The 20811-nt window shown below is 43.6% G+C and overlaps 1 protein-coding gene across 2 annotated transcripts in view; it reads left to right on the top strand.

Annotated features, from left to right (window-relative positions):
- Positions 1-20811, top strand: part of znf423 (zinc finger protein 423) — a 150603-nt gene that overhangs the window by 55345 nt on the left and 74447 nt on the right. Inside the window, exons 4-18 of one of the 2 annotated variants that reach the window (XM_073472757.1) lie at positions 11316-11493; positions 12040-12164; positions 12796-12877; positions 13023-13098; positions 13204-13484; positions 13593-13876; positions 13967-14347; positions 14518-14699; positions 15378-15917; positions 16093-16243; positions 16465-17016; positions 17242-17426; positions 17912-18336; positions 18598-18811; positions 20363-20444. In XM_073472757.1, the coding sequence (XP_073328858.1) occupies positions 11316-11493; positions 12040-12164; positions 12796-12877; positions 13023-13098; positions 13204-13484; positions 13593-13876; positions 13967-14347; positions 14518-14699; positions 15378-15917; positions 16093-16243; positions 16465-17016; positions 17242-17426; positions 17912-18336; positions 18598-18811; positions 20363-20444 (3738 nt within the window). Of the gene's footprint in view, positions 1-11315; positions 11494-12039; positions 12165-12795; positions 12878-13022; positions 13099-13203; positions 13485-13592; positions 13877-13966; positions 14348-14517; positions 14700-15377; positions 15918-16092; positions 16244-16464; positions 17017-17241; positions 17427-17911; positions 18337-18597; positions 18812-20359; positions 20445-20811 lie in introns of both variants that reach the window. The other variant, XM_073472756.1, reaches the window with a different exon arrangement.

Genomic DNA, 20811 nt, shown 5'->3' with positions numbered 1-20811 from the left:
CAGAAAAACATAATTAGAGCCTGTACATCGACAACATCATATATAATTCATGTTCTTTTTGAATGCTGTCAGGCCGTTTATAAAGATCTTAGCCAGTCAACATGCATGTGATAAAATACCTTCAGATGAAGTGGACAGGAGAGTCTGCACTCACTTGATCTTGGTGCCAGAGGGAATCACAAAAAGCTTTAATGCAACACTGCTTGTTGTCACACTGTTTACCAAATTGATTCACAGTTTTTGACAGCTTAATGTACATTTTGCTCGGCTATAAAGTATTTGTGGGTAGTACTTAGAAACGCAGACGTAGAGCAGAAACACGTCAGATTTAAGTCAAAATTGAAGGGTAATTTAAACACAAGCCAGAACACCTGTGTGTCTTAGTGTTGAAGTGATAAAAGCGAGATTAAATATTATTTAGCAGTCAGTCTGAATGCACCTCCATGGTTTTTCCGAGTCGCCATTTGTAAGCGCTTGCATTTGTTTGTGTATGTTTATGCATATTACTTCCTGGATGGAGATAGTGTGTGTGCGTGGATCCCAGTGTGCATTCTCTCTCTCCATCTCTCTTGCCGTCTGTGCCTCTAATCCCTGAGTGTGTCACTAATGGCAGGTCCAGGTGTTCTGCTCTGCTCTGCTCCTCCCCTGGGGACTCCTCTTCAGTGTGTGTGCCCGCATGTGCGAATGTGTGTATGTGCATGTGCACGTATTCCTCTCATGGGGGGTTTAGGATCTGTGAGAAGGGGGCTGTCCAGGATCCCGTCCTCCAGAAGGGAAGGGAGGGAAGGGGAGCGGTGGGGTAGGAGGTACCCGCCTCTCGCAGCTTGCTCTTGGGCTTCCCTTGGGCACAGGACCCCCCTCTACCATCTTCCCCTGGGACTTCAGGAGCCTCATTCCCTCTCTCTCTCTCTCTCTCTCTCTCTCTCTCTCTCTCTCTCGCTCTCTCGCTCTCTCTCTCTCTCTCTCACTTCCTCTCAGCCTCTCTTCTCAAATCCATCTCTTGGCACCTTATTTACCTGCACCGCTTCAGTGCTCTAGATGGTTAAAAACTGTGTGTTTCTGGTGTATTTGTACTACATATACAAAAATGGGTTTGTTTGTTTACTGGTGTGTCTGTGTGTATCAGTGTGTTTGTGTTTTGAACAGCGAGCTCCAGCTGCCTACATCACTTATTTATAGGTCCCACATACGCCTAGGTGAACGTAGGAGGACTTGCTTCTGTGTGAGTAATATTGTTGATACATCCTCAGATCAATCACATCCATTTTTAGTCGAAGCCATTTGTTAAAATGATGACTGCACACATAAACCTATATGAGGCTCTCGCTAAACGCTAATTATCCATCATTATTCACAAGGTAGCACCAATAGTGCTTTTAAAATATAGCTCAGCTGCTGTTATTCATAGCTGTACGTGTATTATTACAGTTCTGAGGGTATTTCCGTTAACTTCCAAGGGCCTCCTTATGTGCATGAGTGTGTACTTTTATGAGCAGGTGTGTGTGAAGGTATAAGAAGTCAATCAAGTGTGTGTATGTGTGTGTGTGTGTGTGTGTGACTCAGGTGAATGTGTTTCTAGGTTAGTGAGCGGTCTGTCAGTCCACCAAACCTCATTCTTATAAATAGATGGTATCGCCGCTGGCATGCACACAATGGGACCACACCACTCTGTGTGTGTGTGTGTGTCTGTATGTGTGTGTTTGTGTGTGCGCCTTCATGCCAGCATGTGTGCATATGAGGTGTACTGTATGTGTGCGTTGGCATGGTGTTGTTGTTTATCTAACGCTCTGCCTGACAGCTGGTTCTCATTTCTGAGTGAACAAACAGTAGACAAGATGGACAGAGAGCAGGATGGAGGAGGGAGAGAGGAGGAATTACCTACACAGGGAATAAAACCAGTAACCCTCATGGTTAGTGCCTTGCTCTATAGTATGTTTTGACTAGAGGTAAAGAAGAGATGGAGTGAATAGAATCAGGGGAAATCAGGGCACATTGAGATAAAAGGCTTGTTGAGAAAGAGTTCAAAATGGGAGAAAGAGGGGAATGTGGTAAGAGGAAGCAGATGCCAGCCCTCCTCTGCCACATGGTGTATGTGTGTGAGGGAGACAGACTGTGTTTGTTTTTGCATCTATGTGTCTGTTCATGTCTTCTGGCCCTTTCTGTGTCTGTGGAAGCATGTTGTCATAAACCTTATTGGTAAATACTATTATACTAATATATCAAGTCTGGAAGTGGACAAGTCACCATTGCTGCAGTGGCATATTTGAATTGTAGCCTCCCTAAGAATGAAACACCATCCTAAATTTTCCTTTTTTACGTTTGAAAATGGCATCTAAAAAATCAGGACGAGCAGGTGCAGTTGCAGTTGACAAGCATTTATTTCAGTGCCCCTGGCTGATATTACAGCTTTACATAGAGTCACTGAGTGTGCGGCGGACCACGATGTTCACCAGAAGTGGATCAAGAATGTTATGATTATTACTGTAAATATTAGTTATTAATTAATATTATTTTATATTGTCTATGAGTGACTTGTTGTGTTGTGTTGGTCATTGCCAGTCAATTAATGAAATAATTTTCAATACCTGGGAGAAATGAATAAAAAAATCATATATTTTTTTAATATTCAAAATTTAGATTTTTTACTGGCCAGATTTATCTATCCACAAGTTTTCTGGGGAGGTCTCTCGAGGAAACGGTTATGACTAATACTTCCGCTGCTTGGCGGAACTAGTAGTAACAAAGTATCACAATAACTGATGCACTGGCAGCACTTTCAAGGATTTAGAAGTGTTAGCTAAGTGGGACAAGCAATAAGAAAAGTGTTAGTAATATTCACATAATAAAGTTGCTAACCTAGATCTTCGTGAATGAATGATAAGGTGTGCAAATCGCCATAAGAAGCAGGATCAGTGTCCTGTTACCATGTAAAACGCCACCCTCCAGTTAGGTGACTGGATGCACCAGAGGTTTCACCCCTTAATTTGTGCAGGTATCATAGGGACTAGGAATAAGGTGGATACCCTGGTCAAGGAGTTGATCCCCAGCGGTAACACCCTCGTGTCGCATTCAGCAAGGGACCTTGATTTTATGTCGTTCACATCTCTCTCTCCCTTCACTTACTGTCATCTCCTGTCATCTGTCTTATAGCAGTGACTCATCGCTACCTCATACTTTCATCTCCTTCACCATCATTATCTAAACCTTGATACCACAGCAGTGTGCAGTACGGCCTTAGATATCGGTTTTCATCTGAAAAATGGATTTGAATTTGAAACACCCCCCAATAACACTCGAAAAACTGGAGTGGATAAAAAGATTTGTATGTCTTCTTTGAAAGGTTCTTCAACAGCATCTCAGTATTGTTCTTCTTCTACTTGACTATGTTTGATAGCTGGATGCCTCAGATACGAAAAAGGAGTTCTTTTTGAGTCCAGATTAACTTTTTTCTTTTTCTACCCCACACTGACCTTGTTTTTACACGCTGAGCTGCTCTCTGTATTTGATGTGTTAGCCACTGTTTGATGTTTGCAGACAGTATATAACTGTTTCCTGTGTGGTAGCAACAAACTTGTCATCTGCCAGCTCACTGTCCACCCACCCCCATCCTTAGCCCCCTGCCCCTAACCTTCTGCCCTCAAACACACTCGCACACACACAAAAACACACACTGCCCATATGGAGCAGTTGGCGCCCAAAAGCGTCCAAAGCAGCCGGACCCATTCCCAGGGCAGAAGGTGAGGGTCCCCACAGCCTGCTTGGTGTGTGTCTGTGAATGCATGTGTTGTGTGTGTGTGTGTGTGTGTGTGTGTGTGTGTCCATCCATCGTGTCCTCGAGGGCTCAAGCCCCGGACAGACTGCCATATCGTCCTTTCTATCTGTCCTAGCTGTGGCGTGTGTGTGTGTTTGTCCCGACAGACTGCGTCCCCTGTGAGCTACAAGGACAGCAGCAGAGGACTGTGGGTCCTCCGAGCACAGGCCAGGGTTGCAGCCGTGTGCATATGTATGAACTGCTGCACCCCGTTAACATCGAACCATATTGTGGGTGTTTTTACCATCTCGTGAAATCAAATTATCCCTACAGGAACAGAAAAGATTGTAGTCGCTTGTGACGACCTTTTGTGGAACTGAGTAAAACAAATGTCACATTTCACAGAAAAAACGCGTCATGCATGCAATGTCATCGACATGCGCCTGGTGGAATCAAGAAGTTATTAGCGTGTATTCCTGCTCCTACATTTTTCCACAGCTACACCAGACAGACTACACAACATGTAGCCAAACCGTTTGACTGGTCAAATAAACCATCCTACTGTGCAATTCCCCTAATACATGGCAACCAGTAAAGTGTGCTTAGCTTACTGGTTGACAAGCCAACTAATATGACAATCACAGAGCTATGAAGGGATCTTATTCCTGTATTTTCTTGTCAGACTGTCCTATATGTAGCATTTTGATAAACCTTGTAGCACAGTTGCAAAGCCAAGGAGTGGGTCATTTCTTGGGTCATGGTGACCAATAATGTTTTGGATACTTCATACCAAAACATTTACACCAAAAGCAAGTAATAAGCAGCCACTGAAATTGTCTCAGCGAACAGGATGGCACTTGCTTAGTTGCAGCCCCACATCTTAACAAGCAAAAACACACATCATAAAATGTATTTGGTAAAATGAAACTTTTTATCCATGCTGTTGGACATCTAAATGATTTGCAGTGGGACATCAAAAGGATGCAGCCACTATTATTTTTGATCTGCAGGACGTCCTTTATAAAAGTAAAGATGGAGCTAGAGAAATGATGAGAAATAACCCTTTTTTTGCGTGAAACCAAACTTAAGTATTAGATAGTGAATTCTACTCTAATTGTGTTTGTGTGTGTGCGAGAGAAAAAATAAGAGCGATTGTGTGCTGGGCTGCCCAGAGTGAGCCAAGGGTGGAAGTTGTTTTTCTGCCCCCTATGGTGAGTCTGGGGCTGTGTGTGTGTGTGCGTGCACGCCTGGGGCAGCCTGGGGCCATCGGAGGGGGCCTGGGGAGCCGTGGAAGGAGGGATGAAGCGAGAGAGGGATGGAGGGAGAGGAGGTCAGCGGGAGTCTCCCTGGGAAAGGTGCAGGTCTGGGCCGGTGGCCAAACAGAAAGGTGGAAAGGAGAGTTAGATGGTCAGATGGGGGGGAGGGAGGTTGAAGGAAGGGAGGGAAAGACAGGCTGATAGGAGGATTAAAATATGAGCAGGTAGACAGCTGAACCCAAGGTGAACATAACGTTCATTTAACTTGGGACAATGTCAGATAGAATGGTACTTGGAGTAACAGCCCGGTTAGCATCAGCATCTTCAAACTTTTAAGGACATTTCTTGCTTAATCTGAATTAAAGTTACAGATGAAAGTGTTGGTTAAACCTTTGATATTTCCTTTGATAATGAGAATGTTTAAACATTCAACCCAAGAACTGTTTTTTGTTTCAATACATTTTCTTTTTCATTTCAAGGAAATGTTATCACTTCAAATTCATTCAGTTCTTTAATTTCATTTTATTTAATCATTGTTCCATCATAAATGGCATGCTTCACTTAGCAGATCACTGTGTATTATTCAAGTAAAAGGTTTATTCTGAATGTAACTGTAGGTAGTAGGCAGTGTGAGCACTTGAAGTAGCAGCGCTGGGAGCTGAAACCTTTTTGTTGCTACCAGCTGAGCTCCTTTGATTCGAACATCAAAGCGATAGCAAAGAGAGAAAGCACGACATACATGGATTATATTTCCATTTCAGGCATTTAGCAGACGCTGTTATCCAGAGCGAACTAATTGAACTAATGTTCTTGAGTGCTGGTTTCATGTCAGCCCATCCAGTCGCTCATTTTGTCAGTTTGTCGGTTTACAACCTCATGGCTAAAGCCAGCAGAAATCTGGAAACACTGTGCAATATTTCACATTTTCCTGATAAACTTTTAGAATGGTTGATTAATTTAATAATCATTACATCTGAAGATTACAATAGTCTCTAAAGTTTCTTTTAATAAGTGCTCCATCTTCTAAACTCTGCTGCTTTGATGTCTTTTCCCTCTGTGTGACAGTCATGACAAAGTTACTGAGTTTAGATGGGGGGAAGTAGACGGGGGAGGCAGAAACATAAAGAGAGATTGATCAGCGTGTGTGTCTCTTCATTAGAGTGTTTCACCAAGGCTGTGTCCTCCACACGTTGCCACACTGTCTGGCCTATTAGAGACACACGCGGGGAGTGTGTGTGTTGTTTGCATGCGTGCGTTTGTGTGCGTCTGTCGTTTCAGGTAGACTCAGGCGGTCCGTTTAGTTCTTTTCTGCTCTTTTCCATTGTTTGTAACAGACCCCTAGGTTCTCCTCTCTCCTCTCCTCTTCTCCTCGCCTCCTCTTTTTTCTCGTCTCCCCCTTCATAGCGCCATCTCTTCCTGCTCCTCTGGAGTTCAGAGTCTGTCCATCTGGAACGTCTCCCCCCCTCTCTCCCTCGGCCCCGTCCAGGCCGAGACACAGGGGTGAAGGCCAACACCAGTAGGGGAGAGACTGTCGGAGAGATGGAGGGACGGAGGGAGAGATGTCAGCGCTATAATGAGTAACAACATGAAAGCTGACGGAGGGAGGGAGCGATGGAGGGAGGTAGTGGAAGAGAGATGAAGACAGAAGAGTAGAGGGACTGCTGGGGACAGAGGGAGGGATGAAGGATAGAGGGAATGGATGGGAAAGGAGAGGACTGCAGAGTGAGAGATAAAGCGGGAGCGGAGCTGTTGGGGCCCTGTGGTCCTCCACTCCGCTCCTCTCGTTCGTTTTCATTCGCCAGAGAAGAACAGAAAGGAGGAGGAGGAGACGGGGGTAGGAACAGCGTGTGTCGGCGTCCGCCTGCTCCTGCCTGTTTTCTCTCTTTTTTTTTTCAAACTACTTTTTCTCCCTCTTTTTTCTCTCCAATCCCCCTCCCTCAACCATCCATCCTCCTCATCTCCTCTCGAGGATTCTTCTCTAATTTAACTTTTCATTGAAATTTTCTCCGCTCCCCCCTCCCCATCCTCCAGTTTCTCCCAGTTTGCCATTCGGCCTTGTCTTGCCAGGTCCCCTCGCGGCCGACTGACAAAGGCGCCGTTAAAAAGCCGTGTGATCCTCCATTTTAGCGCCAGCCACGCTAGTCAGAGGATTAGGGCTCTTTAATGACGCTAATCTCTCCTCCCCTTCTTTCTCAACACCCCTCCATCCCCCCCCTCAAAAAGTGATTTCTCCCTCTTGCTCTGACTGAATCTCTCTCTTGTTCGATCTCTCCTGTTCTCTCTCGTCTGCCTTCCTCCTACTTTCCCACCCCACAAACTTCACCATCTAAATGACTCATACTGGTGTGCATTTTTTGGTCCACATGAGTCCAGACCAGCACTGTGAAGAGACACTTACACTGTTTTTTGGGGGGTTTATCTACTCCCTTGTCTTCTCTACATGGATTTTTCTAAGATGTCTTTGAGATTCAGTTTTTTTGTTCCTAATTGTCAACAGCTTACCATTTTGGGTTTGAGTATTTCTTTATATCTGGTGTCTCTCTTTCTGGTTATTGTTAAGTCCTGTTTAGCACAGCCGAGAGTGAGAGAGAAGGTGAGAGTGTACAATACATGTGTTTGAGACAGTATCACTAATCTTTCTCAGGCTACTGTTGAGCAGGCAGCAGGGGCTGTCTGGTTTGGCATTTCATAGACACCAGCCTTTCACCATGTAGATGGACCGTTTATTTATTCAGAAAGAGGAACAGAATTGTCTGTTCTGCCTCGTAGCCACCTGTGAATTTGAAACTGGTGCTGTAAGGGTGGATGGCTCAATAACATGAGGAACTATATGTGAAGAACTGTAGCAAAGTCAATGCAGCAGTGATAATGTACGATGCCACATTTACACTGATTTACATATGAAAAAACAACAACCCTTTCAGGATAAATAAATTAGGATTGCAACTAATTATTAATTTTCATTATCAAATAGTCGGCCACCTATTGTCACAGCTCATGCAACAAGGTGTAAATAGTAGTACAATTATTGATGGCTGAATTCCATTTAGCTGATCAGTTTCAGGGTCCTCGTATTGTTCATGCTGTCACACTGTCATGGCTTACTGGAACACCTGAATAGAACGAAGCCATCGTTAATCTTATTAAGCACACCTGTGATTTTTCTACTATGATAAGGCCAAATGTCTGCTGAGATTACATCTGAATGAATTGTTCTGTATTGGGGAGGACTTTGGATAAATCCCTTTTATGCTCACAATTCCCAATACATTCTTTTCTGATATGTACTTATATGTACACACTGTGCTGCTAATTGTTCTGTTTTTTAATGTTATCTGTGTTACTGTTTTTGAATATGTTTTTAGATAGGAATATTTGATATTGAATCTTGAATCATATCCATTGTTGCTTTTACCATTTTAATTGTGCAAACAAACAAGAATACTTGAGAAAAGTAAAAGAAAAAAACAAAAGTAGTAGTCCAAAGATTATTTTGTCTGACCAAAACTGAACGATATTCAGTTTACAGTTATATTAAACACTTTGTTGATTGTTGATCAATTCGAGATCGATGAGGGATTAATTGCCAAGTAGTTTTAGCACTGTAATTTCTGTCTATTGATCGCCAAATCTTTGGAGCGTTTCTTATCATTGCATGGTAGTCTGCTTGATTTACAGCTCTGTGTGTGCTGGTATTATGGCCTGAGTTTTGATGTGAAGATTACATGTCGATAAGTGAATGAATGCTGTCTCTATCTGTCCAGTGTTGGTCTGAAGGACTTCCTTATTCCAGTAGGATTGCATGTTGAATTTCTATTAATTTAGAAGTAGGCAGGGGACATGAAAATTTCATGGCATGATTAAGCTGGCCAAAATAATTAACGATATTATCCTGATAATCATCAAAATATGCTTACACCTCTTAAAATGGCACTGAAATACATTAAGTAAATGAAAAATGATTTCAGTTAAAAAACTAAATCACATTTAGTTAAAAACGAATTCTGTTCGCACGGAGATGGGAGTGCAAACTAGAGGTGTTGAAATACATTTCCAGACATCCGATTTAACTTTTTTGTGGGGGATACCATGGTCAAGCTGTGCCTTCAGCCATGGTGACAGGCTTAGGATTTTGGAATGACTGAAAAGATGCGGACTCCTTTTGTGGCAATTCAGAATAATCCAGAGATTGATATATGACTGTATGTTAGTGAGCTAGACAGCTACTTAAGTCTTTCATGTGAGGATATTCATGATTATCCTTATAATGGAAATTAACCACGATCATCGTATCCTGAGTGTTCTTATCACAGCCCGCGAGGGTATCTTTTATTTCAAAGTAAGATTTCCAACAGGGGCAAACAGGGACCAGCACCTTAACAATTTTCATGCACTTAATATACTGTATAATGCTCTCTTGGGACCACTGAACAACGATGTTCTTACACTGTTCATCTAATGATATGAGTCCTTAAAGAGAAACGGTAAGAATAAAGAAAATATGAAACGGAAATTAGTGTATTGTATTCATAAAAACAAATTATCAACATTTTTCAGAACTGATCAAAAATACACTTTTCTCTTCTGTTTTCTGCATCTTCCTCTCTAGTCTACTCCTCTCATTGTCTCTCATTTTTCATTTTCTTTTGCTGATTTATGTTTCTCCTGTGCACTCATTTTAGTCACTGTGTGCTCTAGAATGACATATTGTTTGTTTCTTTCCTTCCACCTTGTCAATATGTCTTCATCCTCCTTCCTTTCGTCCCTCCTTCATCTTCCTCCATCTCTCCCTGCCCCATCTGTCACTCACTCACTCACTCACTCACTCACTCACTCACTCACTCACTCACTCACTCACTCACTCACTCACTCACTCACTCACTCTCGCCTTGCTGTTAGGCTTCATGTTGATAACTCTATTCCTTACATTTTCTAAAGCCTTTTTTTATTTTCCTTCTTGCTTCCAGTCAAATTTATAAGTCATGCTTTTTACAATTTTTTTTAACCCGGACCCCCCTGCAGAGTTCTATTTGCTCATCGCAGTGCCTACATTTTCTCGCCGATCGATTCATCACAAGAATCTGTTTTCCACCCCTCTCTGCAAGGCGCAATACACAGTAGACTAGACACAGACACACACACAGAAGGCACACAAGATTGTGGTAGGAGTTGGTTGAGGTGTGTGCTTTGGAGAGGTTTCTAAAATTATCAGGAGAAGCCTCTCTTCTTCACAACTGTCTGTTTGCATTGCAGAAATATTGGCTCAAATCACTTCAGACCTTCTCTCTGTCCTATCACTCTAGTTTCCTTATTTTCCCTCTTTGATTTGTTGCTGGCCTAGTTGATGTAGCTATCAGATAAAAGCAAAGAAAACAGCCTCCCCTCTCCCTTCATCTGCTCTCTTCTTTACATTTTTCAGGCAAATGCTAAATAGTCGTACTGTGCTGCTTCACAGAGCGCACAAAGAGGAACAGAACAATATCAAGCATTATTCAGCCCCCTCTTTTGTCGCCTGGAATTCATTCTGAAGTGTCTATTAAAGGAGTCGTGGCCTTTTTGTCGCCTCTGTGCCAGACTACACAGGAGGGGGAAAGAGAGAGAGAGAGAGAAAGGGGGAGGAAAAAAGGGAAAATAGCAATGCATAATCTCCTATGTATGACAGATAAAGGGAGTGAATATCGCCATCTTTCCGCTCTGCTCTCCACATCTCCTAATCGCTTTTCCGACGTTTCAATCTGCCAAGGCCCTAATGAAAATATGATGAGGCGGATCTATGGTCCTCGGGGACGGATGGAGGGATGGGAGGGGAGGGGAGGTGAGGGGAGGGATGGAACGAGGGATGGCTGCAGAGGGAGGATGAAGGGAGAGAAAATACACTCTGTCCTTATTTCTGGGCTCCGTCGGGGATACATAGTTCTTGGAGCTTTCTATTTAGATGTTGCTGCTGCCGGAGTGTGTCTCTCTCTTCTTTTTCATTCTCTCTCTTTATCTCTGCCATCCTCATTTTCCCTCTGTATGTGTGTGTGTGTGTAACCAGGATAAATGTGTTTATTTTTTTTGTTTATATCCTCTTTTTCTCATTTGAACTCCCACAGGCTGCCTCTCCTGCCTTCTGCCTTCCAAGAAAGATGTAACTTCTTCTTAATCATTCTAATGCTCTCTGTTTCACCCCCACTTTTTTCTGTCTGCGCTCGCCTGTCTCTTTTTTTGTAAATCCTGCAGCTGTGTAAAAAATATGTATTTGTGTTTCTTGCTGCAGATGATTTTTTTTTTTTTTAATTTCCTGTGTCTGTTTCTCTCTTTGTCAGATGGTGATGATGACCCAGCAGGGCTGTCCTGGGTGCCTTCCTCGCCCTCCAGTAAAGACGTGGCGTCGCCTTCACAGATGCCCGATGGCTGCTGCGACCTCGGCATGGCCACCGGCGGTGAGGAGGAAGGAGGTGCTGGTCTGCCGTACCCCTGCCAGTTCTGTGACAAATCCTTCAGGTATAAATATCACACGTTTAGTTCCCCAAGGTGACATTTGGTGCACTGACACAAATGGTGTATTGTAGACGATGAGACTAATGTCATATTCTGCTGCATCCCTATATTCCACTCATGAATATCAATGTGTACATGAATAAACAGTATTCTCAATATTACCATGGTAACATGGACCACTAAGGCAAACAGAGAAAGGAACGAGGTGAATACATTTCTCACTAACCTCTCCAGGGAATAACTCAAGACCCACTTTAAGAACAGCTGTCACACACACCATAAAGTCATCATCACAGTCCTCTATATTACTCATGTTGCCTCGCTGTCCTCTCTATTCTTCTGTTCATTTTTTTTGGCTGAAGAGATGCATTAAATGATATAAGAAAGTCACTGTTGAACTCTCCTTTGAAACTAAAGGTCACCAGGTTACTGTCTGCATATTTTGGCAATGATGTTCTATTTTGTCAAACTGAAATAAAAGGTTATCATTTTTGTTATGAGACTGTGTGAATGACTGTTCATCATCTTCCTCCTCTTGGTCCTCCTCAGCCGTCTGAGCTACCTGAAGCGCCATGAGCAGATCCACAGCGACAAGCTGCCTTTCAAGTGCACCTTCTGCAGCCGTCTGTTTAAACACAAGAGGAGCAGAGACCGCCATGTCAAACTCCACACAGGTACATGATAAAATAGATCCTGTATTTTCTTTCAGACCTGTCAATTATGTATTAGTGTTGTCACAATACTGGAATTTCTAACTTTGATAGAATACCTTGAAAAATATTGATACTTGATACCATATTTGAAACCATAGGGAAAAATTGACACAACTTTGGGGGCACAAAATTTCAGATTTTTATTGAAAAATGTATATAATAAGGCTTGTGTGCTGTGTGTTCAGCACAACAACAAGTTAATTTCCTTCTGGAGGTGGGTCTATGTAAGCACTACAGCAACATGTGTTAACTTGCTGTTGGAGAGGAGCTTGTACTGTATTGTTACTGCCAAAAATGAGTACTGAAACCATTTCAAATATTCAGTATCGATACGTATCGATATTTCAATACTTTTGTCATCACTAGTATGCATAGGCATATTAAGACCTGATGGGTAGGAGATTCACAGCAATTAACCTGGATTTTTTTTTAATAATTCTTTTTCAAGAAAGAAATTTAAGAATAAGTTCACCAGAATCACACTTGAGTTGGAGATTTACCATCAACAGTGGCAACATGTTCAATGACTGTCAGTGCTACAATATGTTTTTTTTCTGAAGAAATGATTTCTTTAATCTGTTATTTGTTATAGGGGATAAGAAGTATAGTTGTCAGGAGTGTGAAGCTGCATTCTCCCGCTCTGATCACCTCAAGATCCATCTGAAGACACACAGGTAACTGCTTCTGATCCTATTATCATGAAATCTGTACTTGACGTTGATTAAAATCCAGTGTATCTTTGAGTCTTCCAATTTAGATCTTTCAAGTGATTTTCAATGAGTTTGTGCTTCAAGACTGTTTCTTTGTATTCACCTCCAGCTCCAGCAAACCGTTTAAATGCAGTGTGTGTAAGCGGGGCTTCTCTTCCACCTCATCACTGCAGAGCCACATGCAGGTAAACAGTTGATATATTTTCATAAAGGAGGAAGCCCTAGCTTGTTGTGATCATATGAAACGTTTCTTGCATCCTTAAATCCTGGCTTCTCTCTGACTCTGGCAGGCTCACCGCAAGAACCGAGAGCACCTTGCACTGAGGAGTGAGAGGGATGGTGGGAAGAAGGGAGCAGGAGGAGATGGTGACCTGGATCAGGACCTGTATATGTGTGATTACTGCGAGGAGACGTTCAGTCAGACGGATGAGCTCGAGAAACACGTCCTGACCAGACACCCCCAGCTGTCCGACCGAGCCGACTTGCAATGCATCCACTGTCCTGAGATCTTTCTAGACGAGCCCTCACTCCTCACGCATATTGAAACACAGCATGCCAACCGCAAACACAAGTACTGCAGAGCTTTGCTTCTTTAAAGTTTTCAAACCACTGATTTTACTCAATTTGGACTGCAGGGATGGAACTTGGCATTTAAACTGTTCTTTTGCTGTACCCCCAGATGTCCTGTCTGCTCAGAACAGTTCCCATCTGTGGAGGATGTCTACTGCCACCTAGATAGCCATCGTCAGCCTGACTCCTCCAATCACAGCGCTGCCAGTCCTGACCCTGCACTGGGCAGTATTGCCTCAATGAGCTCGGCCACACCAGACTCTAGTGCCAGCCTGGAGAGAGGCTCCACGCCGGACTCTACCCTAAAGCCCAGCCAGGGCATCGAACGAGGCCGCAGAAGAGGCACCGATACTGTGGAGGAGATTGGGATAAGCCTGGTTCATCAGGGTGGAGGTATGGTACAGTAGTGATAGCCAACACTTGGTTTGAAAGCTTAGATTACCTCCGTGTGTTTCTAATTTAGCAGTTTGTCTTTTCCTATAGGTGGAGGAGGGAACTGGGGTAAAGTGACATATTCCTGCCCTTACTGCTCTAAGAGAGACTTCCATAGCCTTGCAGTGTTGGAGATCCATTTGAAGACCATCCATGCAGATAAGCCGCAGCAGAGCCATACATGTCATATCTGCCTGGACACCCTGCCAACGCTCTACAACCTTAATGAACATGTGCGCAAGGCTCACCGTGGCAGCGGAGGAGCCGTGGGTGCTGCACCAGCAGCTTTCCCCCTCTTGCAGTTCACTAATGTTACAGCTTTCCACTGTAACTACTGCCCGGACATGTTTGGAGACATCAACTCCCTGCAGGAACACATCAGAGTATCGCACTGCTTGCCTGGTGGCATTGTGGCGGGGTCCACCACATTAGGTGCGTTGTTGAAGAATATTACTATAGTATTACATGGTTGTCCTTTGATTGGTATTTTGTTAAGTGGGTATTTATCAAAAATTTTGTGATATATCTTATTGTGCATTGCCCAACAAAACATTAAGTCATTTAAGGAAATCTAACAATGTAATTTAATTTCCCTATCCTAGAAGGGAACCATGCCTTCTTCTGCAACCAGTGCTCCATGGGATTCTTGACGGAGTCTTCGTTGACAGAGCACATCCAGCAGACGCACTGCACCTCCGTCGGAGGGGGCGGAGGTGCATCCGGGGGAGCCGTGGCCAAACTGGAGTCTCCTGTACTACAGGCTGGATCGCAGTCCTTCATGGAGGTGAGATCCAAGAATTAGTCAAGAAAAACCTTTTAATCAGAGTTGATAAGAATTAGTTGTAGCTTGCCTGTCCGTGCACATGTCAAAGGTAATACTAATCAGTGGTTGAGCTGATGAGCAATAAGCTGGTTGCTAGTTAATTAGGTGGTTTGCTATACTTTGTCATGAGCCCAGTGAAGCATTAAATGAAGCTTATTGCTAATGTAAATTCAGATTAAAGATCCTTGATAATTTAACTGTATTAAATTAATCAATCAGCGGTTATTGCAGGTAATTGCTGGCTGCATTAAATCAAACAAGATTTTTAATTTCTGGGTTCTTGGTCACAGGTTCTGGCCAACTAATCCATCAAAAAAACCACGTCCACGCACAGCTTTCTAGTTCACAACCAACATTTCATGTGAACAGATTCCTTGATTATTATTTCTTCCTTATTCCTTATTTGTTCTTATGTATTATACTAGACTTTAAAAGACACTTGGCTTTGTAATGTTTCCTAATAATTGATGCATTAATCCATCAGTTTATCATAAATGATTACTTTAAAGTTTATGACCTATCCTTGTCTCTGTCTTTTCCTCTTTCTATCTTTGCCATCTTCTCTTTGTCCTTCCAAGAACTAATAATATCAAGTAAAAAGTGTTTGTCAATGTATAAAGAGTTAATGTCCATGTCCAGGTTTACTCCTGCCCTTACTGCACCAACTCTCCTATCTTCGGCTCGCTCCTCAAGCTCACCAAGCACATAAAGGAGAACCACAAGAACATCCCACTGGCTAACAACAAACGCCAGGCGAAGGTCGCTGACCTAAGCCCTGCCTCCTCTGACGTAGAGATCTCCTCCCCGAAACGCCACAGACTGGGAGGTGACTCCACCCCCTCCATGGGGAGCAATGGTGACTACCCGTGCAACCAGTGCGACCTGCGATTCGCCAGCTTCGAGGGTTTCCAGGCCCACCTCAAGTCACACCTGGAGATGCTGCTGAGGCGCCAGTCCTGCCCGCAGTGCAACAAGGAGGACTTTGAATCACAGGAGGCATTGCTTCAACACCTGACAGTGCACTACACCACCACGTCGACACAGTATGTGTGTGAGAGCTGCGATAAGCAGTTCTCCTCAGTAGATGACCTGCAGAAACACTTGCTGGACATGCACACGTTTGTCCTTTACCACTGCACGCTTTGTCAGGAGGTGTTTGACTCCAAAGTCTCCATACAGGTGAGTGAGATGGCCTCTGTTCATTTGGGTAATACTTATTTAGAGATTACCTTTTTTATTTTTACAAAGGATACTAACATCAATGCACGCACAAGAAAATGTGGGTTGTAAAATTTAAAAAAATAGTAAAACAAACCATCTTGGATTGTTTCTTCATTCCACCTCTGCCATTCAGGTGCATTTGGCAGTGAAGCACAGCAATGAGAAGAAGCTGTTTCGCTGCACAGCCTGTGCCTGGGACTTCAGGAAGGAGACCGATCTTCAGATCCATGTTAAACATAACCACCTGGGCCAGAGGTCGGGCCTCCCAGGGGGACTTGGAGGAGGTACAGCACACCATTCCTGGGGTCATGGGCTATGTTTGATCACGTTGTTGATAGCAAAATAGAAGAGAATATAATACAGACAAGTGAAAGTAAACATTCAAAAAGCAAAAAAGTACATACTACAGCAAGAAAATGTGGAGATTATACGTTGACTTGACAGCAGTCTTTTAGGGTAATTAAATGTTGAACCTGCATGTTTCAATCTGACTTGTATCTCACAGCACTGAAGCCCCGGAAGTGCATCTTCTGTGGAGAGACGTTTGGAACAGAGGTGGAGCTGCAATGCCACATCACCACACACAGCAAGAAGTTCACGTGTCGCTTCTGCGGCAAAGCTTTCCACGCCGTATCCCTGCTGGAGAGACACTTGAGGGAGAAGCACTGCGTCTTCGATGGCGGCAACATCACTGGCAACGGAGGTGGCACGGGGAGTAGTGGGAGTCAGAACGGGACGCCCAATGGGCTGGCGCAGTCCTCCAAGCGAGGAGGAGGGGGAAGCGGTGGCAACGGAGGTGCAGGAGGTGTCGAAAGAGCAACAGTGGCGGCTGCTGAACAAGCCGACCTGCAGAACATGTTGCTGAAGAGCGGAGGAGGAGCAGGTCAGGGGGGAGATACAGCTAACAGCCATGAGGCGAGCGGGGGTGAAGAGGAGCTGGACAATTCAGAGCCCATGTATGCCTGTGATATCTGCGGGGCGGCCTACACCATGGAGTCACTTCTGCAGAACCACCGGCTGCGTGACCACAACATCCGACCGGGAGAAGATGACGCTGGTAGGATTTGTTTTTAAATCATCAGCTGCTTGTCTTAATATACATTTTTAATCTATAATTTTTATTTAAATTTATTTCTCAATACCATGTGTAAAAATAGTTTTTTTTAAAGTTACATTTTACGCCGGTGGTTAATCATGAATCAATTTTAAGTCCTATAAAATCTAGATATAATTATAGTCACGATAATATATCTATAATGATGAAAGTGATTTTGTACACCAGGTACTCGAAAAAAGAAGGCAGACTTCATCAAGGGGAACCACAAGTGCAACGTTTGCTCCAGAACATTCTTCTCTGAGAACGGTCTTCGTGAACACGCTCAGACGCATCGCGGCCCCGCCAAACACTACATGTGTCCGATATGTGGCGAGCGCTTCCCCTCTCTGCTAACCCTCACTGAACACAAGGTACTGTACTTTGGAGTTTTTCTGTGTTTCAGCATGTCATTCAGAGGTTTATATGCAGGGAACAAATACAGTCAGTGGATTCCCTCACAGGTATAACAAGACAGCCCTTTGTGTGTTTTCTCTTGTGTTACTGTTTTTGTAGCTTCTGTCTTTTGATCCTGAAACTTCTTTGGCTGCTTTGAATTTAGACTTAAAAACATGTTAAATTGTCCTCAGAGAGGCAATTTGTGCTGTGCCACACCATAGAAAAACCGTTGCATATTCAAAAATGTATTGTGAAATGCCACCATAGTTGTTACAGTTATACTGCAGTTGTTATAACAATAATATCTTTATGTCTTCCTATAAAAGACTATGATACTCGATGCTTCAGGGTGCTGTCTTGCTATTTCATAAAAATGCTGTTAATTCTGCCTCTGTTTTTATGCTTTATAAAAGATTGTGGTGGTATTACTCACTACTTTCCATATTTTACCTGTCTGCAGGTGACCCACAGTAAGAGCCTGGACACAGGGACCTGTCGAATCTGCAAGATGCCCCTGCAGAGTGAAGAGGAGTTTATAGAGCATTGCCAGATGCACCCTGACCTCCGCAACTCCCTCACTGGCTTCCGCTGTGTCGTCTGCATGCAGACCGTCACCTCCACCCTGGAGCTGAAGATCCACGGCACCTTCCACATGCAGAAGCTCTCCACTGGCTCTGGACTTGGAGGAGCTGTGGCAGGAGGTGGAAATGGAGTGGGAGGAGGAGGAGGGAACGGCTCAGCCTCTTCATCCCCGAACGGGCAGCTGCAGCAGCATAAGCTGTATAAATGCGCCTTCTGCCTAAAGGAATTCAAGAACAAAGGGGAGATGGTGAAACTGGATGTCAACGGCCTGCCTTATGGCCTCTGTGCTGGCTGCATGAACAGGTAGGTAGCCATCTTATGAAGCCTGTGGATAATTGTGTGGGCTAATATAGACATACTAACAATAGATAACTTTATGGTCTCTTGATATGTGGTGTAAGTTAAATGATTTTTACCTTTTCAAACAAAAATGTTCTAGTATTCCAAAAGTGCATGTGAGGAAAGGAAACCCTCTTTCTTAAACACACAGTGCAGCAACATGACATTGACTTGGGTTTTTGTTGCTGTATCGGCTAAAAATTTGTAAAAATTCAATCAAATCAGGGGCACAAACGGTCAGAGCCCGAGCCACGGAGGAGCCGCCACGCCCGGGGACATGCAGGGAGAGAAGGCCATGGCTGGGCTGAGGTGTCCAGAGTGCGGGGTGAAGTTTGAAAGCCTGGAGGACTTGGAGAGTCACGTCCAGACAGATCACCCTGAGGTCAGCCCTGAAACCAGTGCAGCAGGAAAGAAGTCTGAAGCTTCACCTGCGCCTAAGGTGAGGCAGAACAAACTGAGAGATAAACGCTATTATTGAGGTTTGTCTGGTTTCTACTTTAAACCTCTCAAACACAGTCTTTATCATTGAATCAGGATCGTATCTTAAATGTAAAGGTATCTGTTGTGCTTCTCAACAAAACCATCACATGAATTGAACAGCAGTGAGAGTGAAGTGAGGTAGCTGAATCATTTCACAGTATAATTATGGTCCGTCCTGAATTTCATGTTAATAAGAAAACAGCGTTTAACGGATGGAGACATTTTTCGGAGTGCAGGAATCTCACGAATCATGCTGAACTATATGTTTGCATGAGTCGTGTGTGTGTGAAGTGTTGGTGCGTGCTGCTGCCTTTGTGTCTGTAGCTCGCATACGTGTGCTTGTGTGTATGTCGGTGTGTGTCAGCTGAGCCCCACTGGGTCCTGCGGCTGGGGCGTGCTGAGGCATTGTGGGAGCTGTTCGCTCTACTTGATATTGACAGTCAGGCTCCCCGGGACTTGCCGCGTGTCTATGTGTGTGAGAGTGTGTACTTGCAAGGAAGTGGTGTGTGTGTGTGTGGGTGTGTGTGTTAGAGACAGTTCCCAGGGACGCTCTGTCTTACCTGCACCTTTGTTTCTGCTTAGTCTAACAGCACAAAGCAGACAAAGTAGGATTTCTGTGTGTGTGTGTGTGTGTGTGTGTGTGTGTGTGTGTGTGTGTGTGTGTGTGTGTGTGTGTGTGTGTGTGTGTGTGTGTACTCAGTCTTGCAGGCTGAAGCAGCAGAGAGATAGTGGAAGTGGGGCCTTTGTGTATTTTGTATGTGTTTGTGCATGAGTGATCGCTGTGTGCTGTGAATGGATAAGCAGAGCCTCTGCTTCTCTCTCTCTTTGTTTCAGTGTCTCTCACCCTTGTTTCTCTGGCTCTTTCTGTGTCTCTTTCTTTCTCTCTTGTCGTCCTTTCTTCTACACTCGTTCCTCCTGTTTCTGTTTCATTGCTTCTTCCCTTAATCTTTTTTTCCTCGTCACGCCCTCCTTATTAATTTCTGTGTGTCTCTCTCTGATTCTCTGCAGAGGTCTTACACCCTGTGTCTGTGTGTGTGTGTGTGTGTGTGTGTGTGTCTGCTTACCTCTACTTCCTTTCACCAAATCTCCAAAGACTTGGACTTTCAGTCTTACTTGATTAGGGTGAGACTTTGTTCACGTCTCTTACATTGAGAATTGAGAGCAAAACGGTCTTAAGTGCAAAAGAAATTTTTAAAAACATTTTTTTAATGCTCTAATACAGTTATCGTTGAGTGTGAGGGTTTGTTTTCTGTGATTACAATATAAATAAATTTAATTTTCTGATCAACAAAAGAAAAACAAATTAAAAGCTCCTCGTGTCTATAAACCAGTTTTTCGCAAAAAGATTCTTGCTTCTTTCACAATCAACCCTCATTTAGTGGAATATGGAAATACAGGAAGATATTTGTGTTTTTGAATTAATAAGAGAGTGTTTGTGTGTTTTGAAGTTTTATTCAGCAGATTAAACAGCTGCGTGATAGATATTTTTGTGTCTTTTATCTCACAGAAGAAGACCTACCAGTGTATTAAATGCCAAATGACGTTTGAGACGGAAAGGGAGATCCAGATTCATGTTGCCAATCACATGATCGGTGAGTGAGACGCAGCTCTTTCATTCTATTTTTCTGTGTTTCTTTGAGTGAGTGTGTGAGTGTGTCTCTTGGTTTAGCAGCACAGCTGTTACAGTTGTGTTCTTCCCGCACACATTCAATAACACTAGCACACACAGCAGCTAACCAGATCATCACACACACGTGAAGACACACAAACACAAAGGCGGAGAGGTGTGAGACAGACAGGTGAAATGAAGAGCTCATTCTGACCTGTCTGTCTGTCGTGAAATGTACCTCTTGTCTGCAGTTTTGAGGGTTGGAAAACCTGACTTGTCAAACAGTTGAAATTATACATAAATGCATCCACTGAGTGTAAAACAGGAGAAATGTTTCAGGAGTCACAGTG

This window comes from Pagrus major, chromosome 8 (genome assembly GCF_040436345.1).
Source record: "Pagrus major chromosome 8, Pma_NU_1.0".
In the NCBI taxonomy this organism is placed as follows: Eukaryota; Metazoa; Chordata; class Actinopteri; order Spariformes; family Sparidae; genus Pagrus; species Pagrus major.
The sequence above is the reverse complement of the archived record's forward strand: the minus strand, read 5'-3'. Positions and strand labels throughout refer to the sequence as shown.